This window comes from Lynx rufus, unplaced genomic scaffold (genome assembly GCF_022079265.1).
Source record: "Lynx rufus isolate CCGP_SWC_20201006 ecotype Redwood Valley unplaced genomic scaffold, mLynRuf1.p SCAF_6, whole genome shotgun sequence".
Classification (NCBI taxonomy): Eukaryota; Metazoa; Chordata; class Mammalia; order Carnivora; family Felidae; genus Lynx; species Lynx rufus.
This window is the reverse complement of record NW_025814878.1, coordinates 34,964,203-34,988,227: the sequence shown is the minus strand read 5'-3', so window position 1 is coordinate 34,988,227 and position 24,025 is coordinate 34,964,203. Positions and strand designations below refer to the sequence as shown.

The 24,025-nt window shown below is 34.9% G+C and overlaps 1 protein-coding gene across 1 annotated transcript in view; it reads right to left on the bottom strand.

Moving 5' to 3' along the window:
• Window positions 1-24,025, bottom strand: part of TRDN (triadin) — a 496,354-nt gene that overhangs the window by 72,618 nt on the left and 399,711 nt on the right. Inside the window, 2 exon segments of the mRNA XM_047103003.1 lie at window positions 6,508-6,555; window positions 17,229-17,276. Of these exon segments, the coding sequence (XP_046958959.1) occupies window positions 6,508-6,555; window positions 17,229-17,276 (96 nt within the window).

The following is a 24,025-nucleotide window of genomic DNA, read 5'->3' as shown; positions in this document are numbered from 1 at the left end:
TGGCATATTACAGATTTAAGGATGACTTAAGGAACTATCAACCTAATATTAAGACGTAGATAATAAGAATGCATATTTTCACTGTTTTAAAATTATAAAATTATATTAAGTATTGACAAAAGACATCTGAAGTTCATTACCATTAAATTCACAGATCATATGACAACTTTCTTCATATTTACAATTAGATTTGACTGGGCTTTAAGAAATGGTTCAAAATTGCATTCTAGTATTTTTACATGAAGCTTCGTTTGAAGGTAAATCAAGAGAAGGTTTGAGACTTATGAGTGAAGCAAGAGCACACATTTGATGTAAAAAATGTGTTACTTTTAAGAAACTAAAAGATTGGTAATATTTCCATTAAGAAACTACTTTGATAAATCATGGTAAGAATAAAATGCAGGCATAGTAGGAACGACACATTGCTCTAGGGTATGTTGTCTGTTCTGATAATTTCCAGTAATTAAGTTCATCTATATACCAGTATCTCTGACCTGCAGTTAATAAGGTTACTTGGTGTTAAGATTGGTGACCCCAGTATGAAGTGTAAGGGGAGGTTCCTAGGGCAATCTTGAAGTGTTAGTGTGCCTCTTCATAAAATGCTCAGAATCTCTAAAAAAATTGGTCACAGAGGCTAGATAGGCAGATGAATAATTCATTTTCATGATAATGAAAGGCAGAATACCTGCATGGAAACAGAAATTGGGCATTACCATGATTTCCCTGTGTGACCTGTACTTGCCTCTAGTATATCCTGCATAAAGTAAGAGTGATCAAGTCACACATTAGCTTTTTAGAGAAAATGGATCATTAATAACAAAGAAGCTTTAATTTTGAGAGAAAAAAGGTACAGCACAATGTGTCTCATAGCATCACCTCCAAATCTTGTCAACAGCATTGACATACATTTTTCCTTTATTGGGCTGGAATTCTCTTTGGCACTGAATGGCATTCCTACTAATACATGTGTGAATCACATGAACCAAATGTTTCATGGCAGAATGTGGCACCCTGCAGGAGATCAATGTAACAATACAAATTTCTTCTGAATAGATGTTGTTCTGCTGTGATGAGTAGGATTTAGATTTGTCTGCTTATTAAAAGGAATTTCCTATACATAAGATAAAATAATTGTAAGAACATTCTAAAAGTATTAAATAAAATAAGAGTAAGAAGTGAAATGTGGGGGTGCCTGGGTGGCTCAGTCAGTTAAGCATCCGATTCTTGGTTTTGGCTCCAGTCATGACCTCACAGTCGGTGGGGTCAAGCCCTACATAGAGCTCTGTGCTGACAGCACAGAGCCTGCTTGGGATTCTCTTTCTCCCTCTCTCTGCCCCTCCTCTAGGCATGCTCTTTCTCTGAAAAATAAATAAACGTAAAAAAAAAAAGTGATATGTGCTATGTGAGCAAGTGGAGAATTGCTAAAGATTCTCTCAAAAATATATAAAATACACAAATATGCAGAGTATACTCATTTTCACATGCTGTATAAGCTCCACATGTAAACCATCTTCTCTCTGTAGCCCACTTCATGTTCCTCACACCCATTCCCCAGCGCCTAGTCTGTTGTGGGCGCTCAATAAATATTAAACAATCAAAGCACAAACTGTTGTCAAAAAGTTTGGAATTCACAGGAATCAATAGTATTGTTATCATTTAACATTTATTGAGGGTCAACAGCATGACTTAGTCCACATGTGCAAATAGGGTATTTTATAATCACACATTAAGCAAATAGTTAAATACAACTTGTATTGACTAAACTTTCAATTTTACTCCATTGATCTTAAACATAATACTAATCTTTTAAAAATAATGTTAACACACCACAAAATATAAACATTACTTATTTAAGTAAATAGTTTTCTGTCAGGAAATCATTACTCTTATTGTTAACATTCACTTGAAAATATGGGATAAATCTACAACAAGTACACATCACATATTCTAGGTAGACCAGTGCATGTACAAAGAACAGAAGAATCTGAAAAGATGAGTGAAGACAATGACAAAAACACGAAGCATGTATTAGCATTTGGGTTTCACCTGCTGTTATGACAACTTAAAACACTAATACAATTATGTAGGGCACCATTGCTTACAAAATAGAATCAAAGGCAAAGAAAGACAGAAATTCTACAGGTGAACATAAATTAGCATGTTTGTGAATTCAGAAACATTTCTTAATTCAAGGCAAGGCAGAATTTTTTTATTATAGGAAAGGAACTGCATTGGATACATTTATGAACCACATGTTCCAGTTTTATCCTGAATAAAATGATTACTAATTGTGTTAAGATTTATTCTTGTGGTAAATAGGCATGTAAATTCTATTTAATCTTTTTTTGTGAATATTTTCCTGTCATGTTTCTATTTAATGATTTTGAAGTGATTCTTAATTGTTAAGAGAATGGAAAACTGTACTTAATATGTCTGTAGTGAAACTTTCAGTTTATTTTTAGGATACTGAAGTATCTATAAGTATTCAAGTTTATAGTGTGGTTTTCCTTAGCATTTGAATCTCTAAGTCTTAGAACTGTAAGTCCTTCCAGACTAGCCTTCCCTTAAAGAAGAAATAGACTCTATATTCTGTTGTAAGGAAACACCACTTAAAAACTTTGTTGAATAGAAAATTTTACACTTGGAAGCAGTAAGAGATCATCTAATTCAGCTCCACAGTTGTAAAAATAAGAAAGGAAATGATAGGCCTAATGTTTCTATATTTAGAATCATTTATTGTATTAATTGGGCAACTGTTTAACTTTCTCTTTCATTGTAAGTTTTTAAAGAAATTCACAATAGTTGCAGTTACTACAATTTAATTTTTCAATATGTTTATCCATATGATAACTGTTCACTGCAGGCAATTTTGTTTATGTAACACCACCATCAGCAAAGATCATAACAACATGATGTCGTTAATGAATAACACATATTTAATTATTATTTTTTCTCTACTAGTTCCACTTTAAAACTGAAGAATTTAATCACTTATGTCCTGGTTTCTGAAATATGACAAACTTCACTAATTGAAATCATATTTTGATGAACTAAAATATTCTTTTAATTGCACAATATCTAGAGGCCATGTTCATTGAAATCTGGATCACCTAATAGTCCTTTCTTCAAAAATCCCTTGGTTTTCATTCAACCCACGGATATCATTGAACACATACTGTATTCCAGCACTGTTACAGACTTCTAGAACGGACTCTTAAAGAAGACTTTAAGTGAAGTCTGCATATGTGTGAATGAATGAAAGAAAAGGAAAAATGATTTGCAAGTGATTGAATTTATTACTATTTCCTTTACCTTCTCACTGTTGGATTTAAGTCACTTTGAAGGAAGACAATTAAGAATAGAGAGATGCTGTGACTCCAATCTAGAGTTCAGATCTTCAAAGTTAATTGTATTTTTTTAAATTAATTGTCTTGACTGATGTCCTTCCCTGCCCCAGGAAGTAGCAAGCCACTGGATGCTTCCTTAGAGTGACTGTTTTGCTTATCTGTCTAGTAACAAACAAATATTACTAAAATTTTTCTTCTGAATGAAAGCAAGATTGAAAAGAGAAATGTAAATGGGATATAGGAAGCAGGTCAATTTCGAAAATGAATACCAAGGAGCAAAATGTTCACTAATTATAAGAAGTTAAATATCAACAAATGAATAAGTTAAGCTTAATGAAACATGATGTACTTTCTCTAGATGTAATATAGAATATCTAAAGATGAATTCTCATATGGTATCACACAGCATCTAGCAAATGTTGTAAGGTTTTATCTTTGGCATTCCTTAGCTCTCACTACAAGGATAACAACATTTATTGTATTAAACATTTGTATCTCTTGATACTTCTAGGTAACTGATTTCTAAACAAGGAGGAATAATTAATGGTGGTGGTTGTGTGTGTGTGTGTGTGTGTGTGTGTGTGTGTGTGTGTACATCTTTAAAGGTACACCTTTAAAGTAGAGAAATTATTTATAAAGTGTTTCCTTATACTCAAAATTCCAGTCCAGCGATTTTAAGATCTTCACAAAAAGAATAACTAAAAAAACACATGGTTCATCATGAGTTAGAGATAAAATAGAGTTACATTTTTGGACTTTTGCAGAAGTTAGATTAACTAAATTTCTATTTCTTATGTGATATGATTTCTAGTTTACTACGTTATGTTAAAATAAAATTCATTCCACCTTTCACTCTAAGAATTTCCCATAATGTGAAGTTTAGCTTAATCAATGTGTCCTGAGTACAATTATAATTCAGACTAAGTACAGAGGTTCAATATACACAATTTTATATAGATCACCAAGTGTATTTTAAATCTAGTAAGAGTTTGTAAATAATATTTTTCCCAAGTGCAAGTTTACAAGTACAAGCTTAAATGAATAAAAATGACTTTAAAAACTATTTAATCATACTTCAATGCCTTATATACTAGTTTTAGATTATTTATGCTTCTAAAGATAACTAAAAACTGCAGAAGTACAAAATAGATTTAAAGCCTCATCTTATGAATAAATTTTAGAATACTCTGATGAAATCTGTAGAATATCATTGACTTAATTTTACATAATCTTTTGATTTTTTAAATCACAAAATATATTTTTCATATCAATGATTAGTCATAGACATATCATCTCAAAAATATGCAATTTACCCAAATATTCTATTTCTTATGGTATTTATAGTTGAACTATATGAAGCTATTGCTTTACGATATTTAAATTGAAATGATTTACTAAGTCAATATAAAAAGAGCCATTGAAAGAACCTCATTTTTTATACAAGCTAAAAGCCTAAGATTTTATATGATAAAAGGTATCCTTCATAAAAAAATGAATTATAAAATTATCTGAAGAAGTAAGTTCTCATTTCTAAGAACCAATTCTAGTCTCCTACCTACCTGAGGAAACATTATAGAATTAATGAAACTGACACCAACATGCAGGTAAGAAAAATAAACAATCTGTGTTTAAATCACTTATTTTTTTGGTACAAGTACTAGTGTTGGGCATTTTACACTGTTGTCAGTCTTCTCTTAATATGCTTTGGCTTTAAAAGCAAAGCTACAAATGCCAAAGATGAGCAATGAACACCTTTATACTAGAAGAAAAAAAAACTATGAAACAGTTAAATTGACACGGTTTGATAGTTTATCTCACCTGTCGTAAAGTTGATTTGATAAGGAAATATGCTCATGTAAGGACTGTGCAATTATCTAGGAATTTATCATTTTTCATATCTTTTCCCATGTTTTCTTGTTTGAGCTCTACATCTTGTTGAATAGGCAGGTCAGATAGAAGTCATTCCGTTTTTGTTTTTGTTTTTTCCCCCAGAAGAAATTTAGGCTCAGGGCCTTCCTTGCCTAAGTGAACGAGTTAAAACTGGATGTCGTACCATTCCTCTACTTTCTTTGTCAGAGATGGAAATATCCACGTCAAATGAAGTTGATAGAAACATTCTGTTGAATTCTAAAATTTCAGGAAGTCCCCAGAAGCCAAAACTCATTTGAAAACTTTTCAATATAATTGTAATCTGATTTTGTTTTGAAAAGCCCAAGGAAATAAATATTTGACCAATCATTTAACTTAGTTGAATTCATAACTTTAACTTACTTCTCTGAAATGTGAGAAATTAAAGGATTTTCTTGATCTGTTCATATCAAAAATGCTACATTTTTGATAATAGGAACTTAATTACTCCCAAATTTCAGAGGAAAAATTATGTTGATTTCACTCTTGACAAAAGTATTACTAGTTCTGTTTTATTACAATAACTAGTACATATTATGATAGATGAAAAAACAAACAGTGGGGGAATCATAAATAAAATTATTAGCACGCTAAGCTCTAACAGAAGGCCCAATATCACTTTAAATGTTTTCACTCTACTCTTGCATTTCTATCAAGCAAATTTTGGAGTGATATATGTACTATATAGCTGCATAAATAAAAATAAAATGCATTACTTATAACATTATGATTTTTAATATTAAAATTTCAGACCTCTTGGGAGAATCACTTGCTGAAGTCACAATATAAGGTCAAATAATTTACTTTTGGTGTTTTTTCCCCTTTAAGTGTTACATACTATTTTGTAAGCATTAGATGTTGTTTTTGCATCAATTGAATTGTGCCATCTTTATTCTTTAAACTATGATCAGTAAGGTGGTGGTAAAAGCACACAGCAAACAGAAAAATGTCTACCAGTTACCCCAGATCATTTCCTTGTTCCCAATCATCTTCAGCATTTTCCCTGATATAATTAAGAAGTCTGTGGGGTTTTCCTGCTCTGAACTTATACTCAAAGTTTAGTTATACAAAAGAACAAAAACCCAGATTGCTGCCTCACATCCTCCCTGAAACAGAAAAGCATGCAAGGACAGTGATAGAGAGCAATAGATAGAACGGTTATTGTCTTCCTCCTGTCTGAATCCAGTGCTTTCCTCCTCATGTTGTTGTCTTTCTAAAGAAGATAATGTCAACCTCCTTCATTTTTTTTTACCTTGCTCCACTGTCTTGGTTGTTTTCTCTTCCTTCTTTCCAGGTACAGCTGCAAGGCAGAGATAAGGTTTAAATAAAAGTTCCAGATGGAAATGCTGCTTCTGCTCAAAAATGCATTTTGTAACTCATTCGTTGCCAGCTCTTTCTTCTAAACAAGCTATTTTAGAGTTTTTCAACTTTTCTCATTTCTCTATAAACCAATTGAAACCGATTTCAAATTGAATGTTAAAGAATTAGAGAAAAAAGAAATAATTTCTTGGCTTCTGACTAGTTTTTCCATGCCCCTTTCTACTTTCTCCTTTTATACTCTACTTTGATAAACAAGCTCTACAAGGAATTCTACTTGACAGGACTATGATTAATCGATTTACAATCCAGGTTATTGCTGGAGTCATTCAGAGTCTTGAAAATGTCAACTAGATGCTGTTTTAAATTCAAGCTTAACTTAACTTAATCAACTGAAAGGACAGTGTAGTCATGCTTGAGATTCATTTAAATGTTAAATAAAGTCATCCAAAATCACAGGTAACCAAAAGAGAAATAAGATGCTGTTTATCCTGAACTATGCTTTCTTTAAGATTTATGCTTTCAGTGGACTACTCACTGTCTACCTATTTATACATAAAAACACTAGAAATTATTCACTCAAAATCAGTATATCCCACTGAAATAATTGATTCAAGTAAGGATCTTCAGAGGATACTAGCAGCTGTTTGATGAAGATGAGTGAGGGGACTGAATATCGCCATCACACCCAAGTATCGCCCCACAGAGCTGCACGGAGAAAAATGCAACTTTGAAATGAAGCAATGTGGTTGTCACCAACACAACCACTGATGAAACTTAGAACCATTCATTCGTAATGGGACATCTGGACATTCTGACTTCTTAATGATTTGCAGTGTCATGCACTCTGAAATGTTCTTGCCAAAGCATCCAACTAGTCAACTGGAATCCAGTTAAGCCAAAGATTTAGCTTTCAGTTTAATCAAATACAGTATATAAAAATATATATTGAATAATATTCTGAAGAAATAATCAAAGCAATAAAAAATGTCTACAGTGTAACTGGCCATGATCTTTTCAACAAAAATGTCATGAACCAGAGAAGGGGCGGGTAACATAACTTTTTTTACAGAAGCTTGCTAAATTTACTCATTAGTCATAATAGTTTAGTTGTAGACCTTTTTGATTGTTTCAAGTAGATAATAATTTCATCAGTAAGTAATGAGTTTTATTCATTACTTTTCTATTCTTGTACATATTATTTCGTTTTCTCACCTTATTTCACTGGCTAAAATATCTATACAATATGTAATAGAAGTGGTAATAACAGACATCCTTGTGTTGTTCTTTTTTTTAAATTTTTTTTTCAACGTTTATTTATTTTTGGGACAGAGAGAGACAGAGCATGAACGGGGGAGGGGCAGAGAGAGAGGGAGACACAGAATCAGAAACAGGCTCCAGGCTCTGAGCCATCAGCCCAGAGCCCGACGCAGGGCTCGAACTCACGGACCGCGAGATCGTGACCTGGCTGAAGTCGGACGCTTAACCGACTGCGCCACCCAGGCGCCCCAATCCTTGTGTTGTTCTAATTCTCAGTTGGAAATCTTTCCATTTTTCTCCATTGAGTATGATATTTGCCAATGGTTTGTAGATATATTATCAGATTAAGGAAGTTTCTTTCTACTCTAGGGACAAATTATATCAAATGCATTTACTATGATGAATGTAATTTCCCTTTATTCTATTATTCTGGTTAATTACATTCATTTTTTTTTTAAAGATTGTATTCCCGAAACAAAACCAACCTTAAGACATTTTATCCTTCATGCATATTTTCAGACTTGATCTGCTAATATTTTGTTTAGGCCTATGCTTCTATGTTCACAAAGAAGGTAGCTTGCATGTTTCTTTTTTAGTTCTTGTTAGAACTAAAACCAAGGTTTAATAACCAAGGTTATTCTAGCTCCATAAAATAAGTGAATGTTTTCTCTTTTTAGATTCCTGGAAGGTTTAGTGTAAGATTAGTGTTAATTTTTCCTTAAATTCTTGAAAGAATTCACCAGTGAAGCTATCTGACTAGAAATTTCTTTGGGGAAGAATTATTAATTATGGATTCAAAATATGAATCTGTATTTATGGATTTGAATTATGGATTCAAATATGGATTATGGATTCAAAATATGAGTCCATTTATTGGAAAATGTTCCTATTTTTAATTTTCTGTAGGATCTGTAATGATGCCTATTTTTAATTTTCTGATATTGATGTTTGGTGCTTTCTCTTTTTTTCCTAAATAAGTTTTCATAACAGTCTATCAGCTTTGTTAGGTTTTATGGAGACTCTAACTTTGAATGTTTTGCTTTCCCTATTGTACAACTTAATTTACTACTTCATTAGCCTTTATTATTACATTTTTAAATTTCTTTTCCTTCAGCTTTCTTTGGGTTTAATTTTCTGTATTAAAAAATTATCGGCTTTCTGGATATTCAATTTTCAGATTTTTTACTTTTCTAATGAATATTGTTAAAGTGTGTTTTACCCTAACACTGTTTAACTGCATCCCAAGTTTCAATGTAATGCTTTTGTCATACATTAGATCAACATATATCCAAAATTTGCTGTCATTTTTTTCCTTGATACATGGGATATTTAGAAACGTATTGCTTGCATTTATTACAGTATCTAGCATTGTTCCTAATATAACAAGTGATTAATATATTTTTACTTAGCAACTAAATGTGCTAATTGACAAACAATATGTCTTAATACGAAATGTTTTGCATTGAGAGGGAAAATAGGTAAGCTTTGGTATTAGTGGTTTTCTAGGAATAGGACTGATTTTAGGTGTAGCCAATAAGATGTGAAGAAAGACAGAGGAGCATAAAATCCTTAGGTATGCATAGAGGAAAGTGAACAAATTAATCTGAAGCAGAGGTTTCCCCAAAGTAGATATGGAATAATCTAAAAATAGAAGATAGGGCCAATTATAGAAGGCCTTGAATTCCAAACTAGAGTCAGAATTTACTTTATTTACATAAAGGAGCTAGTAAAATGTGTGGTACATTAGTGGAAATGAAACACTGATAATTAGTAATTATAATAAAGCCCATGGCGGGGCGCCTGGGTGGCTCAGTCAGTTAAGTGTCCGACTTCGGCTCAGGTCATGATATCGTGGTCCGTGAGTTCGAGCCCCGCGTCGGGCTCTGTGCTGACAGCTCAGAGCCTGGAGCCTGTTTCAGATTCTGTGTCTCCCTCTTTCTGACCCTCCCCCGTTCATGCTCTGTCTCTCTCTGTCTCAAAAATGAATAAAACGTTAAAAAAATTAAAAAAAAAGCCCATGGCTATATAGTCTTATTCACAATTATTTTGTTCAGAAGACTCATTATAAATATTGTATAGCAAATATGTAGTTTTCAGCTTATTTTATTTTAATCCCTTGAAAAGTAAATATCTCTAAGTAAACAATTTGTGATTTACACAAAAAAAACAAGTTTTCTTTCCAATGATGGGTTCTGCATTCATATTAAATAAAGGAGGATAGTCCCCTTTATAGCAGTTTTTTGTTACTCAGAAAAGGTCACTGAAAATATTGATTATCTGTACAGAAAATAACACATTTTGCATGAAATGATGATCCTTTCACTTCTACTTCTGATGTAAAATTCATCAAGCCTAATCCTATGGAGAGTAAACTTTAGAAATAAATAGCTCATCTAAGTAAGTGGATTTTCTAACTTCCTGGAATCAAAAGAAGACCTTAATCAATTTCTTTTTCTGTGCTACAGGGTACCTGAAATCTCCTTTGGTCCTGAGAGAAATTCTCTTTGCTCTACATTTGGAAGGGTTTACTTTAGGGTGAAAAGTAGATTTATATTGCACTTCTTCAGAGATCCCAACTAATATAAAGGAAACAAAGCAACTAACACTCTTAGAAAGTAATGCCTGAATTAGGAATAGTCCTGAGCTAAAATATGAGATGGAGAAGTTACTTTCCTGTAGCTGCAGGCTTTTACTTCATTATTCTCCCCTTCAATTTCCTTCAGGGATCCACTTCTCCAGTACAATTTAATCTCTCCTTTCTTGACCTTAATCACTCTTAAGGCTCTGATGTGTTCCCATTAGCAGTAAGGGCTTGTACATAGGCAATGAAGTTTACTTGGAGATGGGATACATTAGAATCTTGGTAAAAAAGTGAGGAGTGGTGGGAAAGTATTTATAGTTTGAAAAGTCCCCCACATGACATTTATACATTACTTCAGGGATGTAGACCTACAGCCTTAGCATGATAAACCATTATTTTCAAGGATATAAGAATGCAATGTTATCTGCCCAAGGGTTGATCAGATTTTAAAGGTAGTGCATAGAGATGTCACTGACTGAAACAACGGAACAAATCATTAATTGTGGAATAAAAAGTCTTACATCTTGGGTACAAAGGTCCTTGGATATATGTTATAGTGGAGAGACAGGAAAGAGAGGCTTCTCATCAATTCTCAAATGATGCTAACTAATTAATGTATTCACAAGACCATCCTTTCCTTCTACCATGTTTCCTGAATTTTACATCATATTCCTGAATTTGGAATTATGAGCAATATGGTATTTGTTGTAGCATCCAAAGCAGGGAATACCTGAAAATGAAGTTGAGAAGGAATATAAGGGTCAGATCTTGAGGGATTTATGTCATTTTAACAAGGTTGGACTTTATTTCATAGTCAACTTGGAAAAAGACAGTTTTAAATTGAATGACTTGTTCAGTTTTATAACTTTAATAACTTACTATGACTATGGGGAAATTCTGGTAAAATGAATATTAGTGAAATAAAAATAAAGAGCCTAAGGGCAGTAGTGAGTTCATTACAGTGGTTCAAGCAAAAGATAGTGAAGGCTTAAATTAAGATGAAAGTCACAGTTATGATTAAGGGGAATACGTTCAAGAAATATTAAGGAGATAAAATCAGCAGCACTTGGAGATTAATAAGATGAAGTAAAGAAAGATAAAAAATCACCCCCCGTTTTCCAGTGAAGTGAAGAGAGATTGTATTTTCACCAATGATAATGAAAAGCAAGTTGGGAAGGAGATACGAGGAATTTAGTTTAAAACAGGTTATATTTGAAGGTGTTTGTTGGACATTTGAACATATAAGTTTGAAATTTGAGGGAAAAAACCTTTTCACAGAGAAGTCCTGAAGTGGCAACATACAACTGGGAATCTTCAGGATATAGGGCAGAATTTCAACCTTGGAAGTGGACATATCTCACAAAGAGACAATATAAAATGAAAAGTTCAGAGGATTAATAATGGAATCTGGGAACATCAATAATTGAAGGGTCAGCAAAGAAAAAAGAGACACGAGTCACAAATAAAGGTCAGAGGATATGGGGGAGAACCAGGAGGCTATGTTCTCATGATAAGCCAACAAAAGAGAAGCTTAGAGAAGAGATAAAATGGTAAATAAAACTGAGAAGCCTATTATGTGAGTGCCGAATGGCTCCTTTGGTTTAGCAATGATAAAATCATCAGCATTATCCAGAACATCAGTGGCACAGTAGAGACAGAAGCCTCATCCTTGCGGGAGCTCGGAAGGGGTGCTAGCATTCCAGTGTCCAGAAGACTGGATAAAATGTGGAGGAGACAAAATGGCAGAGAGGGAAATATTAACCAAGAAAGGAGTTTTGAAATTGAGAATACTATTTCCAAAACAAAATCAATAATGGGAAAGATTATGATACCACAAAAATGCATGGGTGACTGATTAAAGGGGACACAACTGGAGAAGCTTGTCTTGACAAGAACAATAAACACTTTACCTCTGAGATTAAAGGGGAGATGGCTCTAAATTAAACAAGAACACCAAGCTACTAACCTATTTCTCCTTTTATTCCAAGCCATTTTCTTCAGCATGATTGCCTGTATGTTTCATTACCTCTTCCCTCAATTTGTCCTTCTTTAGCTTTCAAGTGTGCCATTCCCCTAAAAATGTGTTTATTTTATTTTATTCTATTTTATTATTATTTTCTATTTCAAGAGAGAGAGAGCACACATGAGTGGGTGAGAGGGGTAGAGGGAAGGGGAGACAGACAGAGAGAGACAGAGAACCTTAGGCAGGCTCCACTCTCAGGATGGAGTCCAACACAGGGCTCAATCCCGCAGCCTTGGGATCATGATCTGAGCCGAAATCAAGAGTCAGATGCTCAACTGACTGAACCACCCAGGTGCCCCAAAAATTCTATTTTAAAAATCAATAATTATCTGCTTGGCAATGACTTGGTGACCTCCACCTTGTCACTAAAATGGTTTATTCTCCTGTGGTGACTATGACATTATACATAATTACATCTATTTTTCTTTAGCCTCATCTTTCTAGTCACTTTTTTCTGTCCTTTTTTTTTTTCTTTGACTTTCCTTGCCCTCCTTCTTCCAAATGTCAATGTTCCCTAACACTCCACACCAGCCCTGTTCTCACTCTAGGCCGTCTCTTCCTGACAAGCTCATGGACTCTTAACTGTTTCCACCGGTAATCCCATGCAGAAGACACCCACCTCTATATCTACAGTCTTGCAATTGTCTGAAATTCTAGTATTATATTTGGAACCACCTATGGGAAGTCACTTGCATGTGCGGCCAGCACTTTAATATGTCTAAAATAAATCTTGCCTTCCCTCCCCAAACTACTTCTCATCTTCCTTCTTAATTTTTATAAGAATATCAGTAATATTCTTCTAGCACCCAGTCTGAAAACTTATTGTCATTAAATCATTTCTTTTTTCCCTCCCAAAGCTAGTAAGTTGTCAAATTCTATTAATATCCCTCCTTTGCAATCTCATAATTAATACCAGGTCTTAATACATGTCACCTACATTATTGCATCCTACCTACCCTACCTCCTCCTAAAGCAAATGTCTGAATGTTATTCCTAAACTTAAAATTTTCATTAACTCCATGTTGCTCATGGAATGGAGTCCAATTTTAAAATCAGGCCTCTTTATAGCATTATTAGCCCAGGCTGTATTAATTCATGCCATATCTGTAACTCTCTTGCCATTCCTCATATACATCCTGAAATTTCCCACCACTGCCTTGTTATTTTACCTGTACCCAGGTTACCCTTTGAACTAATGATTACATAACAAAATTCTATCTGTTATTTAAGACTTAACTCTAAAGTCATCTTAGGTAGTAAATCTTTGCTTTACCCCAGGTACAAATCATTTTTAAACTCCTATGGAAATCTATCTGTATTTATTTCTTACCCTGTTGGCTTTAAACCATAAACTATAATTACGTAGAAAACTTTTATGTGATAGCAAAAAATGAGGTTTAAACAACTTAAATTCCTATTTTTCAGTATTTTAAGTTGTTCAATAACAAGATTAACATCTACATTTTCCCTTAATTCTGTATACAGTGTGTAAACCATAAATATGTGTCAAATGAAAGTAAAAATGATTTGAATACTGCAAAACAAATTTAAGTTGGTAAGATGATATATTGATGACCATATATATATATATATATATCCCCAAAGAAAATATGACTTAAAATCTGGCTTAAGATCAAACAATTTATACTAGATATATAAATTGGCACATTGCAATTAATTTAAAATAATCTTTTTTTAACTGTGAAAATTTTAAAACAATTGCAAAATTAGTAATTTCCACCTAACATTGATTGCATATACGGTTCCTAGTTCAAACCTCAATGCAGAAAAACAATTTCCAAAGTTTTGAAAACGAAAATAACCCTTACATAATTTTCTTATTCTACTTATTTTTGAAAAGACTACAAGTTGAACATCTTGTAAAATATGCTAACTGTTGTGGAGATTAGGGGCTAAATCCATGATGAAACAGTATCTATTGTTTTGTGTGGCTGATTGTCAGTGAGGGTGTAGGGGACAGAAAAACTAGTTGACGAATGAAGTATATGTTGACTTCTACTTTTTGTAAGTTGTTAAATTGGAAAAGCACTACCTGAATTTCCATTTATTTATGAGAGCTTTGGAAGGATCACTTGCTTCTGCCGTGCTGTGGTTGCAGGCAAACCCGATGTGCAGAATCATATTTAAGAATTGAGGCATGAGACCTAATATTTACTAGAAGCAAAGTAATTGGTGCCAATAGTTTATTTTCATAAAAAGATTAGTTCTTTTTTTTCATTTCACTCTAAGTCTAGCAATCAGGTCTACTTAACCCCAACCGAAATGTTTGGCCATACTATAAACTCAGGGACCATTTTTGGTTGAAGTTCCCAGTGAATTAACAAAGTGATGGTTCAGTCCCAGTTAAGTATCTTTGTTCACTCCAATTTGATCTGATTGGACTCAAACTATGTGTGTTTGTATTTCTATCCTAAATATCCAGGCTCCAAGTAATTGAGAGTCTGTGCAGGGCTCAACCTCCAAGTAGTTGAATCTTTCCTTGTTTTTTTTAGTTTATTTTTTAGTTTTTTAAACATTTTTATTTATTTTTCAGAGACAGAGAGAGAGCATGAGAGGAGGAAGGGAAGAGAGAGAGGGAGACACAGAATCCGAACCGGGGTCTAGGCTCTCAGCTGTCAGCAGAGAGCCACACATGGGGCTCGAACCCATCACCTGTGAAATGATGACCTGAGCCGAAGTCGGACACTTAACCGACTGAGCCACCCAGGTGCCTCAAATCTCTTCTTAACTCTGTCTCCAGGCTGCCTTTCATAATGAGGAATTTCCTAAGGCTCTATATTTGAAATCTAATTCCAAATGAAACCCAAATACCGGTACTTGGACACCCCATTAGCCTCACTCTTGGCTACCAATTCTGAACCACAACTTTGCCTTGCTTTTGTTCTTGCTTTTAACACATATCCATATGCTGGTGTCATATTCACTTCCTGGACCCATGTACACTTGTACCCTTCCCTATATTAATGACTTTTCCTGAATCTATAGACCTTCAGCCTTTTCATGATACCATGGCATCATCCTTTCTGAAACAAGCAAGTATTACCCACATTCCACTTAATGCCAACAAGGAAAACTGATTTGAAAATAAGACACCACAAAAGAATGAGATACATTAAAGTGACTTCGATGATTTATGACTCTATCGCTTAGGACACATTGATACTGAGCTAAATTTACTTCAATCACTTATCAAAAATAGTTTAGGTTATTAGAAAAAGATATAATTAGGAAACATTTTATTCCTATGTGTGGTAAATTTAGAATAATAAATAGAACTGTATTTAAGAGAAGGCATCCATTAATTTCAGTAACTCTAGCTTCTAATTATTACTTTACAAAAATTTATATCTTTTCTTAAAGTATTCTTTATCTAATTTTTGTCTTAGACATACATATGTATACTAATTTATACATTAATTTATATATTAATTAAATATAGTAATTTATATTATGGTTTATTAACTAATATATAAATGTATATTATATTAATTTATATCCATGTATTCATTTATATTCATATATATAATATATATTTATATTCACATATATAATATTATACATATATAAATTACTTGGTATTGAGAACGTGGATATGTGTTATTTACATTTTATGTCTTCCTAGAGCGCTGATATATATTCTCTTTATAAAGCATATGCAATAGAGAGTGTTTTAGGAGTAAAAGGTGATGTTGTTTTAGGGAAGTATGTGTGAAATGGTATGTGTGTAGGTTTGTGTGTGTGCGTGTGTGTGTGAGTGTATGTTAAGTATAAGGTTGTTAAATTGTCTCTTGAGATACTTCTGAAAACATTGGATATATTGCTGACTTCATTTCTATTTGTAAAGAAGAGTCACAAATTGTAGAATTGTTCCAGATTATTTTGAATAGGGAATATGTAAAACTTTTCATCATGATGATTACTTTTAATGTATATTACTGTTTTAAACATGTTGTTTAGGGGCGCCTGGGTGGCTCAGTCGGTTAAGCAGCCGACTTAAGCTCAGGTCATGATCTCGCGGTCTGTGAGTTCAAGCCCTGCATCGGGCACTGTGCTGACAGCTCAGAGCCTGGAGCCTGTTTCAGATTCTGTGTCTCCCTCTCTCTGACCCTCCCCCATTCATGCTCTGTCTCTCTCTGTCTCAAAAATAAATAAACATTAAAAAAAAATAAAAATAAACATGTTATTTAAATGTCTCCTAAAAGGCATCAAAATTCATATATGTAGGCCTCTGATTAGATATGACAAGAGAAATAACTTTGAAAACTTAAATCCCTACCTTCCCAATATTTTTTAGAGCAAAATATCCCCAAGTGAGCATTTCAATTTAATATTTTCTAATTTAATATTATGCAAGCACAAAGTGAACATTGTTCACATAAGCTCTACTAGTCCATATTTCATTTGTTCAAGCCCTGTCTTCCTAAGGCAGTATATTGTACTTGAATACTCTCCAGATGATTGGGATCCTGTTCAGCTTGAATAGCAGCATTTCTTCAATTTTTTGAAAACTAACTTGCAAGTAGACTATAATTACTCATTTTAGTTTATGACCTTAAAGAAGTGAAACCATTGGCACTAGAACACTGAACACAAAAGCCTTGTTAACATGGATACCATAAATCTTATGCAAAGTGGGTTTGTTTCTGTGTCAATGAAATAGCAAAATCAATAAATTAGACCTCTTTTATAAGCACCGAACAATACATTAAGTTAGGAACCTTAGCAGAAATAAGCTATAGCCATGACATCTTTTTCTTCAAGCTGCATTTACCTTTTTTAGTTGAGGCAGCACCAGCCTCTTCTTTGGCTCGTTCAGTTTCTGCAAATTCAGATATTAAAGAATGAGAAATGGATATCAGAGATGCCAGGTCGATATCTTATGGTATTGTAAGTCAGACAAGACTAAAAGTGCCCAAAAGATAAAATATGTGTGGCGCCTGAGAGCAAAGCAAGCAGCAAAGAAGAGCCACTCTATAAAGTACTTACATATTTTTAAAGTAATGAACTCTCTTATCTCTCCCACATACTGCTCTGCCGTATTAAATTTTAATGCCTATGTAAGTAGTGGCCATAAAACAAGGTGGCTTATTTCACAAAATACACTGGAATACTAATTAGTTTATATTCAAATGTAAAATGATGTGTGAGTTGTGTGGAAGAGGACTTTTTCACTTAGCCTTTAATTATGGGGATGGCAAGCAGTATTTGATCTCAATCAATTAGCTCTATATTATAAAAGATTAGCTGTAATATTATGGAAAATTCCATTTGAATATTGCTTGGAGAGAGAGAAAATTTTTTAAAGGCCAAAGTGGCCTCCTGTGATTTCTCATGTAGTTTATCTGGTGTGGAATATAAGAGAGCTGTCTGGAAGACATAATCTGAAATGCTGGTCCTAGTACAAAATTTTGGACCTCGAATCATAGCTAATTGAAAGAACTTTCTCCAGTCTATAGGAAAATAACAAAAATAACAATGAACTGGTGAATATTTACAAATATTTATTCATTTTACTGACTTTTTATTTTTTGATGTTGTTCTCCTTGGCCACCTGTATTTTTATGTTTACTTTTATTTTCATTAGTATCTGTATGTATCCCCCTCACTCATATGCACTCAGCAGCTGAGCTCTAGGAACAACCACACAACAGGACTCTTCATGCCCCCTCTCCCTCCATCCTTATGCCATAGACCTTGGGCTGTGAGAAAGATCAGATGTCAGAAGAGGCCTTCACATCATGTTCAGGCTTTAATTCTACCATATTAGATATCATGAGCTTTGCAATTTGAGCCTATGCAAGAAGTCATGTAAATAACCTCTTCCAGGCTGTCTTAAGACCCTGAGCTCCAGGACTATGCAGACCCCTGGCTGTTGTACACCTTCCAGATAAAGACTTTACACTAGTGGTTCTCAAACTTCAGCATGCATCTGAGTCACCCCGTGGGCTGTTAAAACGCAGACACAGCCCAGATGGTTTGTGATTCAAAGAGTCTAGGGCATGTCCTGAGAATTTACATTTCTAATCATTTCCCAGGTCATGCTTATGCCTTTGGTCCAGACCATAGTTTGGAAACTGATTACCAAATATCTCCTAAGAGACCATCAAGCTGAATCCTTCTGTGATCCCCATTTGTGTTTACCTCAGTTACCACCATGAACCTAGGCTTCCGGCAGAAAACAGAGTTCACATTTCTCCTAAAAACAGATCCTTACCAAAGTCCTTCCAACTCTCCACTACAGTATATGCACCAGTATCCTCAGCCTCTATTCAGAACATGAGCTTTGCTGTCTTCTTTTAACCACCCCCTAGCTCCCTAAGGCCTCTGCAACTCTGCAAGCAGACTTCTAAAATGGAGAATGTTTGTTTTCCCAACCCTTACATACCAAAGTGTCTATTATTTCTCAGTGGTTGTTATCTCCTGGCTTTCCGTAAATCTCATTTCCTTTGAAGTGTACACTATCAGTTCCTACCTGGCTTGATCCCTCCTCTTATTGTCATTATTGACCTTATACTCTAGCACCATCCCTCATTGAGTATTTTTGCACATAGTTGTCTTCCTCTACTATTGTGAGATTTCATTAAGAACCACTCTCAATCACGGTTGAGCATTAGAATAAGTTGGGGGCTATTACAAGTCTATGGGTGTCAGATGTAGTAGGTCTATGGTGAGCTATAGAGTTTTGAAAGCTTTGAGATTCTGAGTTAATGAATCTGAAAGGAGCCCTGGGTATTCATATATTTGGAAGCTTTCCAAGGTACTCTAATATTTAACTAGGATTGGGAGTCATACACACAGTTCATATGTATGCTTTATCTCTCATTTCCTTGACCTCCTCACTTAAAACAAGATTCCTGCCACCTACCAACATACTCTTGGACTTTGCTTGCAAAACTTTGATCCCCCAAATCCTATTCTCTGGCACCATTCTTCATTTTACAGCTCACTTACTCAAGAATCTTTTCCAAATAAGGGCACCTGGGTGGCTCAGTCAGTGAAGCATCCGAATTCAGCTCAGGTCACGATCTGGCAGTTCATAAGTTCAAGCCCTGAATCAGGCTCTGTGCTAACAGCTCAGAGCTTGGAGCCTGCTTCAGATTCTGTGTCTCCTTCTCTCTCTGCCTCTCCCCTGTTCACACGCTGTCGCTCTCTCTCAAAAATAAACATTAAAAAATTTTTTAAAAAGAACCTTTTCCAAATAGTATCTGACTCCATCAATACTTTTGTTCTCTTGACCTTACCCCTTTTTCACTGCTCCTGCTCATTAGTCTTATCAATATTTAAATGAGCCATTGTTAATCATTCACTCAGTGATCTGCTTTTACAGTTATCAGTAATTTCTCAGGCTGCTTTTAAACTGTTCGGTGGCTAAAAACATCAGAAATTTATTCTTTCAAAGTTCTGGAGGCAAGAAGTCCAAAATTAAGGTGCTGTCAGGGCCATACTCTGAAGCCATCTTGGAACTCTCATAGAAATAATCCTTCCTTGCCCCTTGCTAGCTTCTGGTGGTTATTGGCAGTCCTTGGCATTTACTGATTTATAGCTGCCTCACCCCAATTCCTCCTTTTCTGTTCATATGATTCTCCTCCCTCTGTATGAATTTGTGCATCTCCAAATCTTCCTCTCCTTCTAAAGACACCAGTCATTGGATTCAGGGCCCACTCTAATCCGTATGACCTCATCGTAACTTGATTCAATCACACTCATAGGTACCGACTTAGGACTTTAGGATATCCTTTGCAGTGACGCAATTGAGCCCATGACACCTTCAAAACACAAAACTACTTTATGTCTGCCACCTGAGCAGCCATCCAAACTTGAGGAAGGCCCTCCTCCTGCTTCAGGTCTTACTTGAGTTGTCACATTTCAGTAGTTAAGGGGAGTGTTCAGCACTGATCAGCAATACTAGCACAGACCTACGGAAATTGTTTTCCCATTCTAGACAACTGGTTCATGCCTTCTCTCCCCTCCTCAAACTTCCAATATCCTGCAGTGTAGAGGCAAGCTGCTGTTGAGAAATTCAGGGAGAAAATAAAAGCAGACTACACTACCTCCTGTTTTCACCACCTCACCAGCACGTACCTGCACCATTTGTTTTCCTTTCAATCCCAAAGGATGATGGGTCCCCACCCCAATTTAATACCAGTCCATCCTGCCTCCCTTCTCCTTCTGCCAAGTCAAGGTCTTTTTCTTGCAAATATTGCTTCTATCTGCTACCTCATCAGTTTTCCACCTCAATGACACTTTCACATCAGTTCAGAAACATAATATGTCACTCTTTATAACTGCAGACAACCACATCCTTCACTTCTATACACCTCCCACCTCAGCTGCCTCCTCTCTCTGTGGTCCATCACAGCCTCCAGGGAGTTGTGACAGTGTCACCAATTCTGTTTTCTCACTCTGTTTTTTTAAAACCTGACTAATTATGAAAAATATTATATAAATGAAAGATACAAAAGCATATAACATATGTGCGCACTTTAATGAATGGTAATAAAAAATGCATACCTTTGTAACATCCAGCAAGCTTAAGAAATAAAATATCACCAAAGCTTTTGAAACCTCTTACTCATTCCACTACCTCATGCTTTTTCCTTCATCTCAGAATTATTATTGTCCTAAATTTTATATTAATCATTTTCTTATTTTTTAACTCAGTTGTTTATTACATGTACTTATCTCTAAACAAAGACAAGACCATTTTTCATAGATTGAACTATATTGTTTAGTGAGATAACTTTATAAATATTGATTTATATTGTTTAATTCTTGTAATTTGCTTCTTTCAAAACATCATGTTGAGATGCAGTGTTAAAATAGTCACATACAGAGGCTCTTAGACTGGGGTAGCTCTAGCGATTTTGGTGGCTTATAGAAACAAACCAAAGCCAGAGTCTTCTAGATTTTTCTGGAATCTGAGAAACTAAAACTCAAGAGCAACTATCATGACATCCAAATAACTAAACCTTCCCAAACCAGGCAAACATTTAAGTTACAGCCAATTAAATCACTTCTTTGCTTTGCTTCTGTGTATTCTTAAACCTCTGCCCTAGATCCTGCCTATGGAGTACCCTTAACTAGTTTTCATTTTTGGCACTGCTTCAAAATCGTTGTTTAACTTTTTATGGAAGCCATGTTGACATGAGTAGCTGTGGCTGATTAATTTTAACTGCTGTACAGTATTCCACTATATGTACATTCTAATAATTATATATTCATCCTTCTGCCAATGGACATTAGGTCATGTCTGATTTTTGTGCTGTTATAAATAATCCTGCTTTAAACATTCCCACACATGTCTCCTGGTGCACATGTTGAAGAATTTTCTTAGAAGTGAAATCAATAGCTCATAGCATTTTCTCATGTTTAATTTTTCCAGATAAATGCCACAATGTTCCCCCAAATTTTACATTCATACCAACAGTGTATGGTGAATTTCCATTGCTTCATATGATTACCATTCCCAGAATAATAATTTTCCTCTTTTTTGGTCAATCTGGCACATGTCCAATAGTATCCCATTGTGCTTCTAATTAAAATTCCATTATGCTAAGAGACTAAACATCTTTTGATATGCTTATAAAACATTTGTGGGCTTTTTTTGATGCTTACTTATATCTTTTTACCCATTTTTTTCTGTCCACTGTTCTATCAATGTCTTGTATTCATTTTCAGAGTTATTTAATTTTTGCTACTCACTTCTTGTTACTTATGTGTGCTACAAATATCGTTTCCAAGTGTGTAGCTTGTATTTTGTTAGTATTGTATTAGTACTATTTTGAATTTATTCAGTCAGCCTTGTCTGTAATTTGAGTTGTGATATTATAATTTATTATCAAAATTGAGCAAGTGAAAGGAAGTGCTAATAATAATTATTCATATGAATATGAATATGAATATGAATATGAATATGAAGACTGTCTTCACCAATTGACATATATGGTCATACATGTCATGCAGTCTGTGTTCTAGACACACCCTATTGACATCAGAGCTATTGTTCAGGTCCATAGATATTTTCCCCCAGTAACTTCCATTACAGAGTAGGTAACTGATTCCCAAAAGCCATGCCACTTTTCTAACTAATGTAAATTGTCCCCAAGTACTCTTCTAATAGTATACACCTAATGGATTCAAAATGGACTTTTCCCCCCTTTTTTTTTTTTTAAATTTTTTTTTAACGTTTATTTATTTTTGAGACAGACACAGAGCATGAAGGGGGGAGGGGCAGAGAGAGAAGGAGACACAGAACCGGAAGCAGGCTCCGGGCTCTGAGCCGTCAGCCCAGAGCCCGACGCGGGGCTCGAACTCACAGACCGCGAGATCGTGACCTGGCTGAAGTCGGACGCTCAACCGACTGCGCCACCCAGGCGCCCCATCCCCCCCTTTTTTAAAAGCAATTTCTACACCCAATGTGGAGCTCAAACTCATACCCCCAAAGTCAAAAGTCACATGCTCCACTGACTGAGCCAGTCAGGTGCCCCAAAGGAACTTTACTTTTAAATTCTGTGTATTGGTTTCTCCTGAAGAATCTTGACATGTATTAGTAGATCAAGCGATAATCATCTGATTCACACATTTAGGTATTGAAGTGTAGTTAAGGTAATAAAGACAGTTAGGCTTGGTGGCTGAGCATACACAAGTCAAATGCAGTGCTAAGATCAAAGGAAGAAAAATGCATGACTACTGACATTTCAATTAAAATTATTTAAAAAAATTAAAAATGACTGGACTTTGGAGCCTTTTTTGCTCAAAATTCAGATTGACTAGAGGCTGGAAGAACATGCACACAGAATACATGATCAGAGCCCTGTGGTCCTTGATACGAAGAAGGAAGTAATATATAGATGTGTTTCCAAGGTCTTGAGGCACATTGGTCACTGAAGTGTTCTTGGAGGGAAAAAAAGGATATGATGTGGTCAAATATAGTTGCTAAGCACTGTGTACTGCATTTCCTCTTGAAGATTCACCAAGGAGAACATTAAAGACCTGAAATGACCTAGTGCTTAAAAATCTACTTATTTGGATCTTTTCCTGTTTGGAAATGGCTAATCATACTGTCAACTCCTATGTTGCTCTCCAGCGTGTGGGAAAGCAGCTACAATGGACTACAGAGAAGGGAATTGGGTGTGTTCAAGCATTTTTGTATGTCCTATGATAAAAGAATTTGTGTTGACTTGCAGAAATTGTAAATCTAGGTTTGGCATGCCTGCTAAGTCCAAGACAGTCTTCTTCTACCCACATAACCCCTGACACATAACTTTATATAGAGAGGTATTAAGTGCCCCTCCATAGTGCTACCTTCTAGAATTTGAAATATTTTGTTTCCTTCAAGTTCATGGTACAATGACGACCTCCACCATGAACTAAGAGAGCTCCCGAGTTTGTCTGTGTCCTCCAGTATTTTTCCTACAGTGATTTTGATTTCCTCCGGCACCTAGAACAAATATTTCCACACCACAAATTCAACCAACATTCTGGTTATTTCCTGGAATGAAGAGTTAATGACCAACTACCTTTTATTTTTTGATGGACTTGCACTAACCCTGTCAATCTCACCTCTCC